The 15,694-nt window shown below is 49.1% G+C and overlaps 1 protein-coding gene across 1 annotated transcript in view; it reads left to right on the forward strand.

Annotated features, from left to right (window-relative positions):
- Positions 1-452: 452 nt before the first annotated feature.
- Positions 453-15,694, forward strand: part of NXPH4 (neurexophilin 4) — a 611,503-nt gene continuing 596,261 nt past the window's right edge. Inside the window, exon 1 of the mRNA XM_069653567.1 lies at positions 453-833. Coding sequence (XP_069509668.1) covers positions 780-833 — 54 coding nt within the window. The 5' untranslated portion in view covers positions 453-779. The remainder of the gene's footprint in view (positions 834-15,694) is intronic.

Genomic DNA, 15,694 nt, shown 5'->3' on the forward strand with positions numbered 1-15,694 from the left:
TTCAATAAATGAATGAATGAAGACCGTGGCGCTGCTTTTGCAGCACTTTGACCGAATCCATGTAATCACTTATGAATAAAGTGCTTGTGGTGCACAGTGCTGCACGTGCAGAGCGCCGGTTAAAGCGCTATAACAGCCAATACAGGAATAGCGTAGTCCAGCTCGCGCGGTACTCACACTGAAGCACTATTATTAACATGCAACGAATGAATAGTGTGGGGCTGCTCGCGGGGTGCACTGTAGCAATGCTCATGCCGCGGTTTGGCTCGAGCGCTATAACACTGGTCGGCTGAGTAGCGTCACGGGCTTCTGTCTCATCGTGGCGAGGACCCATCGACTCGATATCGCCACATCTGCTCCCGCCAGCGGGGAGAGGCGGGCGGCACGTCCCCGGCTCCGCGCCTGGTTGGAGGACGGGAGACTGGGGAGGATCTCTGTCTCCCCCACCCCCAGCCCCCTGATGAGAGGAGGAGGTCCGACAATACGACTCCCGCACAAGCTTAGACTTTCTGCCTCTGATCACACCGCCTGAGCCAGGGGAGAGCCAACTTTCCGCCCGCGACCCCCCCTCCCTATCGGAACCCGAACCCCACCCCTCATCCCCGTGCACCCCATCCTCCATGGATCAGCGCCCCCAACCTCGCTGATCGCCCCACCGGTACCCAGCCTGAATCTTTGTATCTCCCTACGGACCTCCCGTGATCAGCCGGGCGTACCATCCCCCCCCCCCATCCCGGATTACGCTTGGGGGGGTCTGCGGATTCTGGGGGCCCCTGAGGATGAAGTTGGCGTGTTGGATCTCCTTGGTTTGCAGCCAGTGGATAGTGCATGCGGTAAGTCGTTTCCTGGCATGCTCTGTGTGCCTGTGTCGGGCAGGTGCAGGTAGGCACACGCTGACTTCCTAGGCAGGTATTCCGCCGACCCGCTAATAAAGCACAGGGACCTCCTTTCTACACACACGCGTAATAGCAAAGTTCTTGCAATTATGTCAGATAAAGGAATCGAGGCACTGGGAAATATATTGATGTTCCGAGGATCACAATGTGTTCAAATGGGGGAAGCCAAGATTGAAGTCCCCGTCGCCTGGATTTAAGGAAGTGTTTATAAATAGCAAGGATGACAGCAAGAATTCGGCGTGACACCCTTGCGACAGCCAGTTCGGGGACAGTATTCTTTCTATTGAATTCTTCATCTCTTCCAAGAATGAGTGGTTGCTAAGAGCCACTTTCCCAGGGTACCCGCAAAGTCACCGACAATTTTGACACGGCGTCAATACTGGGGTTCGGCCGGTTTCCAAGAGCTCGCGGTTTTGCCAGTTAAGTGAACTGGGATCAGAAGCGAGAAGACAAATGTGCCCAAGAACGCACAGTTTATCAAGTGGGAAAGCCTGGATGAGCACTCAGGACAAACCAGCTATTTACTGTGCCACGTTTAAATGGAGTCTTGAGCGCAAATGTCCTTTCCCATCTGTTATGGACAGGTATTATAATCATCATAATATCTCAAATGTATGGCCCAAGGTGCGCCTTGAAACACTTGTGTATAGGCGCGTTATAAATAACATGTCACGTCTGGATGTTAAGCAACAATACGCCCCATCACACACAATGCCCTAACTTGGTGACCTGACATACATTTTCAGCGCGCCTTCTACGGCACGGTACAGCCTTACGCGCATAGTATGAAGACTACGCGGCGCTGGTTTCTGTGTAATCCTTTTCACTCGGATCAGGTTTCCGTGCACAGATTTCGCTTAGTTTAATTGAAGTTGGTGTACCTCTTCGTATGCCATGTCAAGAGTTCATGACCCGTTTTAACACAGGTTTGCAAAAGTGCCACTCAGTTGGGTGCAACAGTAACGTGCGTTATTCATGCGCCAAGAAACGGCCCCGTTTGCGCTATATTCGCGGCCGATATTAGTCTACGCTTTTGGTCCAAGGTCAGGACATCCTGTCAGTCTCACGTGTGCATGAGCTCGGAACCGCGGCCCTTGCGAGAAATGACACGAGCGACTGATTATCCACAGGAGGCAATGTAGGTCGGACCAGACGACATGGCCAATGTTTTGGAAAACGGGCGGTGGTTCAGTGGAAAACAGGAGGTGTGATAGAAAGGCACCAGCCCTCGTGCACGTGCCCTTAGGGGGCGCACACCAATACTATTTCTTAAACGCGATTAAATGCATGTACTTATTTGGGTGAGCACTTGCAACAGCAACGCGGTGTCGCGGGCACACTAGACGCGGCCGTGGGGCGAGTTCAGGCTTCGCAGCAGGGAGCAGGAGGCGCAGAAACTGACCACGCAAATGGGCAAAGGTAAACTCTGTAGAACGCCCCTGGAAGTTGCGCATCTGTCTAGGACAGTGCTATCTGCTCACACCTAACCCCCACGAGGCGTATCTATCTATTTCCTTGTACATCCACCCGCACCCCCATTCAGTCACGTTTACCCAGTGCTCCAGAGAAGATTTTGAGGTGGGAGTGTATTACTCCCTATTTTTAAACTTTGAGAGTAAATGCAATTTCAAGGCAGTAAAAATGAGTTTCCTCCTTCGCAGGAGAATAAAAAGTATGTGGCATCCAGCTGACGTGCGTGCCGTGCGTAAAAAGTTAACCTTATGGAAGATTAGATTGGGTAAGATGGCTCAGCAGGTTAAACGCTCCTTGCGTTTGATCTTCAGGGCTCAGGTTCAAATCCCACGTAAAACCAACTCAGCCTTTCATCCTTTCGAGGCCGATACATGAGTACCAATTTCGATTGTGTAATAATAGTAATGTATGCAAATATGTTCTATGTAAAGCGCTTTAGATTAAAGCGCTTTATAAAAAATAATATTATTAATATAATTATCATGCAGCATTGGACCACTTTGTGGAAGAAAAGCAGGTGCCTCTCACACTTGAGAGATAAAGCGCAGGGTGCGGTGGCCCGCATGCTGTCTCGCAGATGAACACAACACTCTGAGGGCCCCCTGCATGTAAAGAAAAGGTATAACAGCAGCATAAGCTTTATAACGCTTCGCTCACACAGGACAGGGCAGCTTGAGTTGGTGCCGTGCAAGCTTCTCCAACAGAGACAGAAAAATGTGGTTCAGGGCCATCCCAGTGCAAGCCTTCATCACGTAGAACAGGTGGCGTGGATCGGTGCAAGGTAAAGCAAGGGGAGAAGATTCCCACACAGAGAGAGAACTGTTCAGGAATGTGTCTCGGCAGTAGAAGCTCCTCGCATATAAAACAGGCGGTCCACACAGCCTTCAGTAGTGCACACTCCACTCCTAATATAGAAAAGGCATACGATCGATCTCAGTAGATCCCGCTTTCCTCACATCGAAAAAGAACGTTATGAGTCTCAACAGTGCAAGATTACCACATGGAGAACAGATAAGTAGTGGGTCGGAGCAGTGTAAATTCCATTCGCATAGAGAACCTGCATTAGGTGGGGTGGGGCAGTGCACGCACTCACTCACTGACGTGCTAAATGATTGTCCTCAGCATTGCACGCTGCACGTACATAGAACTGGAGCATCGTAGGCCTCAGTAGCCCAAATTCCTCTCGCAATGAGCATGCCCAGCATGGGCCCCAGAGATCCAAGCTCTCAGATAGAATAGGTGCAGCATAATCACAGCAGTGGCAGCACCACCCTCATAGAACACACACAGTTAATGACCTCAGCAGTGCAAGCTCCTCACACACTCACTGAGAGCGACTAGTCCAAATACACAGGCTAACTCAAATCAGTAACGGTCTGCCGAGTAGGAATTCAGAAACAATAATCAGAAGGAATTCAACCCTAGAACAATATGTTTGTGCCCCGATTCCCAGCCACTCTACACAGCTGGTTCACTTCCTAAAGTGTGTTGCATAAGGGGATGCTAATATAATACAGGGGGATAAGTCTCACAATATGCCTTCCATTATTCCATTATAAAGGCCTGGACTTTTGAAATTTTCTGTATATAGTTTACAATTTAAGACATGTACCAACCTGGCCACTTACAGAGTAAAGCAAATATGACCTGTGTTGAGTGTTCTGAGGTTTGATAGCAGCATTGTCTTTTGATTAATGAAGTCTAGAACTAGTACTACTTAATGGTATAACTGTGCTATGATGCAATAGTGCAGACAGGTGAGGGCTCAATGCTAAACTCTAATCTCTTGGTCAAAGGTTGGCTGGTCTGAGTCACTTTTACATCCTTCAGAGGTTGGTAAACTAATTATCGATTTAGGTAAAAATAATTACAGTGCTTCGACGTTGGAGGACCCTGCATAAAGCGCTACATAAAAAGTTAACTATCTATCTGGATTACCACTACAGGGACATATTTTATTGAGTTTCTATTACAAATGTGACCATTTGATTTTTGTTTGTTTTGGAACAGTGCTTGTATTGGCTAGAGAGTCAGGTTTTCAATCAGTGCAGTCTTGAAGATTTGCAAGAGGATGTGACCTGTGTGATTGGTGTAATGACAATCACTCACCCTTGACAGTAAAGGCCCTGCAGGCACTGGTCATTTATAGGAACATTTATCACAATGAACACAAGTTCAGGTTGAATGGCTGTTTAAACTAGACATTTGTTTTGTGATGGGAGTATTTTACAAACTGTTTTCATAAGATATTGTGAATTATAATGTAAGAGTAAACATGATTTGCCTCTGCTAGAGTGTAAAAAGTATGCGCCAGGCAGCCAAAACATAACTAAACTTGAAAATGAATAAGCCCCATCAGAAACAAAACAGAGTTGTGTAGCAAAGATGTCTGGCATCAAATTATTTATTACATTTGTGGGAAACCTTCTCCTGAACAATGTGTCTGAATACACCACATACATGCATCTTGACGATAAATGCACCCGGTACAGGAACGTTTGTGCAATACAAGTTTGCTTTCACTAAAACATATTTTCTTTACAGAGGTACTTCCCAATTGTAACATTGTTTTCCATTTTATTAACGCTAGGATCCTAAAATGCTAGGAACATAAAATTGCACAATGCCTCTGTTTGATCAATGAGCATATGCAGACTCAAAACAGCAGAAATTGAACAGAAATAAATCATTCCTTATGTCACTGTATGCTGTCCTTATTTAAAAAGCTCTGTGCACACAGCTCAGAGAAAAAAGTGACTATTCTCAGAGGTCCATAGCCAGCACTTTCATCCATGCAGACAAAAATCTAAAGAATGTTCTGGTTTCCCCAAGTCACCCGCCCTCTGCTCTCAACTAGTGCATATATATGGTAGCATGAAAAGATAAAAACTGTCATATTTACAAGACTTGAATGCGTAAAAAGGCCTGCTACGGGCTTATCTCGATGCCTGTGTCCACCTAGCTACAGACATTTGCCAATTCTATCCCGTTTCCCCTTCACGCTCTCACTTTTGCTCTCCCCTGGGCTTAAACCTATTGCATGCCCAGGTAAAACTGGTGATCAGCCTGTTTTGGCAACTAAGGGATGTGAGGAACAGGCATTTAAAGGGGCTTGCCTAGGGTCACACGTGGCTTCAAGTGTTGACAACGGTACTAGAACTGGCTTCTCCTGATTCCCTCTTTATGTACATTATGCAGGACAGGGGGCCATGTTCTATGTAGCGTGCAATGCTGATTCTCCTGACAAATGTTGGAAGATAAAGAGATTGACGCCAAATATGATGATTTGCCCAGGATCGCATCGTCTTGGTAACTAAAAGGGTCGGTATTGGGACAAGGGTGTCCTGGATTTGAACGAGTACCCGAGCCATTGGGGCACTGAAGCTTTGATGCTGCAGTGGATGGGTAGTGGAATTCGGGAGCGGGAAAAGGAGATTTCAGAAGGGAATAAATGAACACTCTGGGAACCAAACCGCATCATGGTGTCTTCGAGACAGTGATCACAGTGGACCGGGCGCGCCCTCGGTGGCTGCTGAGTGCGTCTTTCCAGCGCCTCTTCCCTCGAAGCACTCAATGTAACAAACAGTACCCCTCAATATTATTACTAGGTATGAGCTGACCCCGGACTTCGATTCAGGACGCTGGGGAAAGAGGGATTCGGGGAGCCCCTAAAATGTATGCGACATTGCCAGAGATCTCCCATGTATCCATGTCAGGTGTAACTCAGCTTCTCGTGATGTTTGCTGTGCTTTCTGGTCTTTTAGGCTTTTATTTCTCAAATGAAACAGACAACTTGGTGTGTTATTCACAGAAGGCGTGGAGCAGTCTGAGGCACAAAGGCATCAGGAGTGTCTGTCAAAGACAGCACAGAGATGCCATTGCTTCAATGAAGACTACAAGGCCACACATACCACATTACTAAGAATAAAACATATTTTTTTTCTTAACAACCTGGGAGTTGTAGTCTGATTTTTGTAATGGGGGAAATCAGAACGACAAGTCCCAGAATGCAAAGAAAAAACCAGGACTGGATAAGCACCTACAGAATGGAAGGAATCATGTTGTCAGCTACGCTGATAAGGGGCAATCCCAGGTGTCTGCATCACTTCAGGACATGAGCTGGCCACTCCCGGATAACTGGAGACTGTCAGAGGCGAGACATGTTCATTTGCGAGACTGCTGTGATCTGTGGCACAATGATCATTGAGCATGGTGGGGTTTAGCACCACTCCCTGCAGTCCCCGACATTTTGGGTCATGTTTACTTGACCTGCCTGACTTACAGAGGCGTGAAAAGGAGAGGGCAGGACACAGACTATAAACAGTGCCTACCTGCGGCTGCACGCTCAACAGAGGCACGGGAAATACTAAAGTAAAACATTGAATTGTTAGCACCTGCATTCGTATGTATACATTTTTGGGCAATTGAAATCGTGATGGGGTGATAGTACTAGTATGTCAGGTGAGTGATTGGAAGGGTAGGGGGACATACACAGCTCATTCTCGCAGCAGTCCTTAAGTGTGCGGTTTTGGACCTGGAGAGATTTAACTGCGTATAACATTGAAGATGCATCATAAATCTCTTTAGAATGCGTAAAGAAGTTATATGCTCTCCAGTGGCGTCGCTAGGGGGGGTCTGGAGGGGCCAGGCCCCCCTCTGAAATCCTGGCCCCACCCTGGTGCCCCATCCACCTAAGGTGAGCAGTGACCGTGTTCTCTGTTCGTGGTGTTATTTGTGACACTCACTGAGGCAAATGTCTCCATATCAGATGGCAAATACTCTCCTTTTGTCTCAACGCTAGCAGTGATCTTGGTGTGCATTCTGGCATGGGGATGAACATGAGCACGAGCCACTTCTCAGGTGTTCCTGCCCGGCTTCTGCAGAGTGATCTCCATAGTGTGCAGAGCAGCTTGCAGCCCCTCCCATCAGAATGTAGCCAAGAAACTGCTAATGATGGGCCATTAGTCACTGAATGGTTTCATGCCTGCATTCTGATGGAGGGAGGTTCAGTGGGGCTTGGGTAGTTGGTGTGCACAAAAGCCTCTCTGCAGGAGTGCTTGTGACATCACACATTACCTTTCATAGGCGCCCCCCACTTTTGTCTGTGCCCCCCCCCTACTTTTGTCTTCGGCCTCCTCTGTGCCCCTCCTAAATTTGATTCCTGGAGATGCCAGTGATGCACCCACAAAAGTAAAATTGGCCCTCCACACAAGCCTCTGAAGTTAGCTCCTCTACGAACATTTAAAGGGTTAGCCCCCCTGAAATGTTAGCCTAGCTGCACCCCTGACTGGGGACATGCTGATCACCCACATGTGTTTCTGGGTAGCGAGAAGCGAATCACCCCGTTCCCGTCGGAGAGTTTTAGACCTGAAAGCTAGAATGTGGATACGTTGCCAGCTTCCCCGTCTGATTGTAAACATGCCTGGTCCTGGTGCTCCCCTGCCCGGGTTTCCGTTCCTGTGAAAGCCCCGCAGATTAGTGCCTTCATTGGCAAATCTGTGTGTAAACCCTCGCGCACGCAGAGTTGAATTTTAGGGCGATAGCTGAATGGATGAATGTGCCGGCTGCAGAGATGTGTGTGCAACGTGCGCGCAACAGGTTCCATCGCAAAAGGGCAGGCCCAGCTATCACCCTTCCCCTGGCGTTAAAAGGAGGACCCTTTAGTGGGGTATGGGCATCGCTGTTTTCTTTTGCAGAATTGATTCAAAAGAAACCCGACATGCTGGGAAATACTTCCAGAATCAGACTATGAACCTATTAAGCGAACCCAAGTGTCGCGGTGAAAACATGTGCACATTTCAACCATTCAGACACACTCTTTCCAGGCGAAACCCCGGTGCTTCTTCATAACTGGTTGGGGGGAGATATTTGGGGGGGGGTGGGGAAAGTCGCCCCAGGAGGATGATCTCTGCATTCATGGAGCGGCGCCCCCAGTCGGAGCCGCCGCCATTTACCATGACATTCTTGCCAGCATCCGTGTGGGGGTGCAGCTGCGCCCGTCCCTTCACCACCCACTGGACTCGCAGGTGGGCTTGCCCTCCCCGTTAACGTTCACACCCTCTTGCCCAGGGATTTGATTCTCAAGGGTTCACTGGTCGTCCACTCCTCCCTCCGCCCCCTGGTGTACACGCATTCACTGTGGCGTGTTAGAACGTCGAAGCGAAAAAGGAGGCACAGCGTAACATAATACACGGGACAGGGTCACTGGACCCGACATTAAACACCGGAACTACAGGACGTGCGGACCAGATCCATATGGGGCACCGGGCCAGCGACTACTTTGCACCTATCCTGGGGGACACAAAATAAGCAGCAAGTTAATGCTGAGGATCCGGTTAAGAAAGCTACATAAAACATATACCTCTCCAGTTTCCCATCCCATGCGCGACCAAGGCATCCAGTACCGTTTTCTCTTGTAATTGAGGTCCTACATTTAAAACTTCAAGCCCCACAATCCCGCGCCGCCCCCCCCGTCCCCCCATATAAACCAGGACTGGATTATTTATGACGCGTGGAATGGGGAAATCTGAGTGCTCTGAAATCACAGGATTTCAATCACCTGTGTTAGCCCTGGACTGCCAGCATTACCGGGAGGCCGTGAATTCCAGGCTTGCTTATTCCAAAACACTGCACCAAGGCCAGGGGCTCACTGGGGCATTCAGTTGTCTTGGGCACCAATAAAAAAGTGGCCCACAGTTGCAAATGGCAATGCATTCCTTTTGTGACGCTGTTTTCTAAAGTACCCAAGGGAGAGTTTTTTGATAAACTGTGAGGCACATTGTGTATTTTAAAGATATTTATTCAGCAACACTGGCCAAAACTACAAGCCACAGAGTGAAGTAACGCGTCAAACTAGGCCACAATGACCACAGAAACGTGCCCACAGCAGCATTTTGGGCTTTGGGATCGGGCATTGCCCTGTTGCCCCATCGGCCAGTCCGAGCCTGACCGAGGCTTAGAAAAGCATGCTCCCTCTAAGCCGAACGCGTGGGTCCGCTGGCCCACCAGACATGGCAGGGCAACAACACTGCCAGAGCATACCTGTCTACATTTAAAAATCAAAATTCCTAAGATGTATGCCCCGCCCACAGCCACACAAGACTCCGCCCATTTGCACACGTCTCCGCCCACACGCCCACCTGTCAACAAGGTAAACTCGGTTGTTGTAGCCTTCAGTTTGCTTACTATAGCATTGAAAATAATTCATTCAATGCTATAGTAAGCAGAATGAAGGCGGCGCCACCGCCGAAATAATAGGGCTTTCAATCCATGTCATTGGACTGAAATCACTATTAATGCGGCGGCGCCGCCTTCAGTTTGCTTACTATAGAATTGAATGAATAATTTTCAGTGCTATGGTAAGCAAAATGAACGCGGCACCGCCGCCGTAATAATAGTGCTTTCAATCCAATGATATGGATTGAAAGCAATATAATTACGGCGGCCGGGGGTCGCATTGAGGGAGCAGCGGCCTCATATAGTGGTGATGCGGACATTTCGCGCCGTTTACAGGTCCGGCCCACTTCTCCACTCGATTGGCTACGGGCGGCAGCCAATCAGGTGGAGAATATGAAGGGATCCGGAAAGAATCTCAAAATTCCTGAGATTGAAGGGACTTTTCTGGAGACCCTGAGAAATGCTTAAAATTCTGAGTCTCCGGGCCTGAGTCACAGAAGCGTTTTATAATGGCGCAATCCCATTGGAAAGTGTTCTGTGAATCAGGCTGTTAGTGATGCCCACCATATTTTGGAAGTCTCGGGTAGACAACAGCTAATAAGAGGACCATATAGGAATTAAGAAGACTCGAAAGGTTTATGGGCCAGATTTACAACCATCTTTTCAATGGGGCTTTCCCATGTAAACATTTTTTTTTGCAAATCAGGTATTTTGTGTTTTCCGAACATAATTAATCAAATCTCATCGTCTTCAATTGAAGCACATGCTGTGGGACACAGAATAGAGACCCTGACCCCCCACGGAAACAAGCACTAGCAAAGCCAACCGTTTTGGCTTTTCGGTAGGTAGGCGTGTTAGCTCCTGTGTCACCTTCCTTTCCTTTCATAGTGAAGCAGGCGGATGTGTCCTGTCGGGTCTTGCCTTCTGGGCTGCAATGGGTGAATGGAACCCCGGGCGCCTGTCTGCTGCAGGCTCTCTTGGAATGTTCTGGCCCCAGTGTTCCGCCAGTGTCAGTTGGCCAGTGCCTGCTATCTTCCCTCTGGTGTCTCTGTCATCTACCTATCTCCATTTACCTATACTGCCTGCTGGCCTGGGTCTTTCTGTGACAGACAATAATGGACTATGACCCTTGACCTCCGGACCTCTTTGGCCTCCATACTTCGGTTCTTGCAACATGTTCCCCCATTCATATGTATAACCTTTACATATAACAATGTTTCACAATGATATCACAGCAATTTATAACGAATTACTATTAGTATTGAACAAAATACTCGCCTTTTACGTTTTCTATGAAAAAAAAAAAAGTAAATTCAAGCCAAGTATTCTCGTTTCGGGCAGCATGTTGCTCTGCTCCACTGATGAGGCATCATGGGAATGGGGGCACACCTGGTTTAGGAGATCCTTTCTACAACAAGAGCTACTAAATAGCTGTAGGAATCCATGACCCTTCAGAGATGCTCTTGTAGGGAAAATGGCTGCTCCCAATCAGTTTAACTAGACAAGGATTTATATAAAAACAGGCCATGGTCCTGGTGCATACGGTTCCTTCAACAACCATTAAAAGGTACCCAGCCCGGATATATTTTTGGCTGAATGTACATACAATGCATTAGGTTTTCCTGCGTTATTGAGTTATTTTGATCAATTTCTACATTTTCTATATGCTTGCCCTATGTATTTAGTGACCAGACTGTTCTCTAATTTTCTCTATTTTCAGATTAATATTTATTGAACTGAGAATTTTTTTTATTTTTTTAAATATTGTGTTTTGCCTTATTTACTCATGTCTTGATTGTTTTTTTTGAACATTTCACAACTCAAGCAAGCCCTGGTCTCTTGTATATTGTAGTGTGTTTTGGTGGGCTAGCTCTTCTTTTCTTTTGCTGCGGATATATATTCTAGACAGATTTGTGTATATGTAAGTGGATAGTGAAACTACGCACATATCGTCAGAGACTAATGTCATATCACTCGTGTCCTGTCGCTGAGCAAGATACTGAAAGCACTGTAACCCTCCAGCTCCAATATACTTTCCCCTCCTGCAAACCTATCAACTCACCTTCCGCCCAGATGCAGGGCCAAATGGGTAATTGACGATGTCCTTTAATTCTTGTACAACGGTACCTATGCCTCCTCACCCTATTGGATCTAGCCAAAATAGACAGCACTGCCGACCAGCACGGCCTCTTCTCTGGCTGCATGCATGGGGCTCGACTCCATCAGCTTCCTTGGCCTGCATCCACACGCTCAGCAATACAATAACAGGCGAACGTGGAAACCTCAAGCTATCCAGCCCTCTCACCACCAGTCCACGCCTAGCCTCTAGCGGACTCTGCTAAGGCCCAGCCATCCTTTACTTCAAGCCATAGGGGGTCCTGTTTAGGAGCAAGGAATCTCTATACACAAGTACTCTCACAGCACAAACCTTTGCTATTAGCAGAGGACATCCCAGCGCTTCCAGTGGGATGCTAATTCGAGGGGGGCTCTCATTAGTGGGTGCGGCCTAAGTATGTGTCTACGTGGGAAATGCCCCTAACAAGAGCCCCCCTCACCCAAAAGGAGGCGGTCAGGAGGGCTGGTGAAAGCAGGGGAGCTATGGCACACTTTTCAACAAAAGGAGGGGCAGGGCTCACCAAAGGTGTGACACCAGTGCGTCCCACCTCTCAGAAACAGCAGGCAGCCCTTACATTCAAGGAGCCACAAGGCTCCTTGATTGAAAGGTTTGTCTGCTGCAAGATGTCTCTGAAGTCAGAAACAATAGGAGAGCCGGCCCTCCATCCCTCTTGCGGTTTATAAGTACAGAGTCATCAGGCAGCCCATGTAGCCGAAGCCATGGTTACACCGGCTCTCTGCAGGTGCCAGTACTTCAGTTTAGTAAAAAAGAAAAGGCAATGCTTTTTCTTTTTCTCTAATCTTAAATGCTGTCACCTGCAGGCAGCCTGTATAATCTGCAGCGCTTTGGTTACGCAGGCTGCCTGAATTGTCCATCCATATGGCTGGGGCTAGTCGGGGGTGGGCCCTGGCCTGGCTCCGGTTCAGGAGCCCTTGCTGGATACTGCTGGGGCTCGGCCTTGGCTTGCCCATGCCCACTTAAAGCCCTGGGACATCCTGTATCTAAAAGTCCCCCACTAGGATATAGGCTGTTTAGCTCAAGCATAGCTCCACTTAGATGGAACTTGTCCTCCTGACACAAACCCAAGTACGAAACCTGGCATGCTGGATTTGGCACTCGGCACTTGCTCGTTGCTCTCACCCTGCGCCAACTTCCTGCACTTACCCAGAGACCTGCACTTAGCCTTCCTGATGCAAGTCAATAAAAAGGCCCACGTAGGTCTGACAGCAGGTCAGGCTCCTATGAAATGCTGCACCTTTGCTCACCAACCTGGTACTAGACTGCTTTATGTTTCCGTGGGTGGAATGAAAAGGCCGGAATTCGTAGCTTTTATTCCCGCTTAAGCAGAAAAATGCACACTTTTGATAATGCAGGCTTCCGTAATCTTCGTGCGCCTTTTCACTGGCTTGTGGCCACACTTCCAGCTCAATGCGTTACCGCAAACCTTTGTGTGGCCCCATTGCCAATACACACTCTCACAGTCTAGCGTGACCAAATACACAACAGTGCTGCTTTTCGCGAACATTCCCAGGCATTCTCGGGTAAGTCGAGGACCATTATGTGCTGTACGCTCAAAAGGCCTGATTCGCAAAAGCCTTTTTCAATGAGAACACCCCATCGAAAAACACTTTGTAAATCAGACGCAGAGAGTCTTTCCAAACAGCCCCCTGGTCCCGTTACTGCAGAGTTGCAAGTAAGAATACCATATATGTGTGGAGGCAGGGACGAAAGCAACTGCGGCGCTTGTGTTACGGCATTCGCATTTCCAGCTTGCATGATATGTTATGATATGATAAGGCATTTGTAACGCGCCTATACACAAGTGTTTCAACGCGCGACGAGGCAGGGAGGGGGGAACAAGGGGAAGACAGACAACGATCCTACTAGGCCAGGTGTCATTCAGATCGCGCAAGTGCAGGGGGAGGGGGAGGGGAGAGGTGCATGGGGAAGGGGAGGGGGGAAGTGCAGTACAAGGTAAGTAGAATAAATAAATAAAAGGGCCAGCTGGTGGCAAGTGCAAGGTAAGTGCAGAACAAGTGCTGGGAAGGGGGGGCTGTAGGGATACAGAGACAGTCCCGCAGTGCAGGGGTTGCCAGGGAGGCAGTGCAAGTGGAGAGTGGCTGGGCCCAGGACCGAGGTCTGTGAGAGTGGCCCAGTTGCAGATTCAGTGCAGTTTCAGCGAAGAATTAACAGGGGAGAGGGAGAGAGAAAGCAGAAGCAAAGAGGAAGGTTTTGTGGTGCTTCCGGAACCGGAGATGGTTCTTCTCAAGTTTCAGGGGGGCAGGAAGGCTGTTCCAGAGGGAGGCCCCTGCTGCGGAGAGAGATCTACCCCCAGCTCGTTGCTTCGAGAAGCGGATGACCCTGAGGGAGTTGGAGACGGATTAGCGAAGGGCTCGGGAAGGAAGATATTTAGAAAGAGAGAGTTGAAGGTATTTAGGGCCCAGAAGGCCTTGTGGACAATGCAGAGGGTTTTGAACTTTATCCTCGCAGCCACTGGGAGCCAGTGTAGAGATTTCAGTCCTGGAGAGATACGGTCCCTGGGCTTGAGGCCAAGGACAAGTCTCGCAGTTCTGTTCTGGATGAGTTGCAGAGGGCGGAGTGTGGAGGCAGGCAGATTAAGATAGAGGCTGTTACAGTAGTCCAGTTTTGAGAGAACCAGGGCTCGGGAGACAGCGAGCTTCTGGGGGAAGGAGAGGAAGGGAAGAATACCTCTGAGGAGGTGCAGCTGGTAGTGTGACTTCTTAGAGACGTCAGATATATGAGGAGAGAAGGAGAGTGTGGAGTCGAAGATAACCCAGAGGTTTTTTGCCTTGCAGGTAGGAGCAGGAAGAGGGCCAAGAGAGGCCGGCCAGAGAGCTGCAGGGAAGGAGGGAGTGGGTGTGCCGATGAGCAGAATCTCAGTCTTACTGGCATTAAGGCAGAGGTCATTGGCGGCACACCATTCCTGGATAGCAGACAGACAGTCAGAGATGAGGGAGGGAGAGGAGGAGGCCGAGGGTAGCCTGAAAATGAGCTGGGTATCGTCCGCATAGCACTGAAAGTTGGGGCAGAGAGCGGCGATGCGGTGGGCAAGGAGTGCCAGATACTGGTTGAACAGCCAGGGGGAGAGATTAGATCCATGGGGGACACCACAGGTGGAGAAAAAGATGTCAGAGAGGAAGGACCCGAGTTGGACCTGGGCGGGTCGATTGGAGAGGAAAGAGGTCAGCCACGCCAGAGCCTGACCAGTGATACCCAGGTTATCATGGAGACGGTTGAGCAGGATGGCATGGTTGACAGTGTCAAAGGCAGAAGAGAGATCGAGCAGAATGAGAACACACGGAGTGTTGGAGTCGAGGTTCAAGAGCAGGTCCTCACGGATGTTCAGGAGAGCAGTTTCCGTGCTTCTGGCAGCTCTGAAGCCAGATTGATGGTCATGAAGACTGCCAACAGATTCAGCATGGAGGTTAAGCTGGGAGATGGCCAGTTTCTCCAGGAGCTTGCCCAGGAAGGGAGTGATGGAGATTGGGCGATAGTTAGCCGGGCAGGAGGGGTCAGAAGAGGGTTTCTTAAGAAGAGGGTGCACAAGGGAGTGCTTAAGGGGGGATGGGAAAACTCCAGAGGCGAAGGAGTGGTTGCAAAAGTCAGCCAGGGCAGGGACCAGGGAGTCAATGTGGTCCTTGATAGTTTTGGAGGAACAGGGGTGAACCTGTTTAGACGAGACTTTCATAGATCGGACTTGTCTGGAAACCTCGTCAGCAGAAAAAAGGGGAAAGGCAGAGAAGGAGGGAGGAGGGGTGGCTGCAGAAGGGCCCGAGGAAGAGCCGGGCAGAGAGGGAGGGAGGTGGTAGGAGGAGAGTGAGGATAGGATGTCCTGAGTTTTGGAGATGAAGTGAGAGGCCAGTGCAGTGCAGAGGGCCTGGGAGGGGACAGGAGAGGTAGAGACTGCAGCAGGGTTGGCAAGCTCCTTGCAGATTTTAAAGAGTTCGGCCGAGTTGTTAGATGCCGCAGAGATGCGGGCTTGGATAAGGGCTCTCTTCTTGCTGAGAACGGA

The sequence above is a fragment of the Ambystoma mexicanum genome, chromosome 3q (assembly GCF_040938575.1).
Source record: "Ambystoma mexicanum isolate Mex_15411 chromosome 3q, UKY_AmexF1_1, whole genome shotgun sequence".
In the NCBI taxonomy this organism is placed as follows: Eukaryota; Metazoa; Chordata; class Amphibia; order Caudata; family Ambystomatidae; genus Ambystoma; species Ambystoma mexicanum.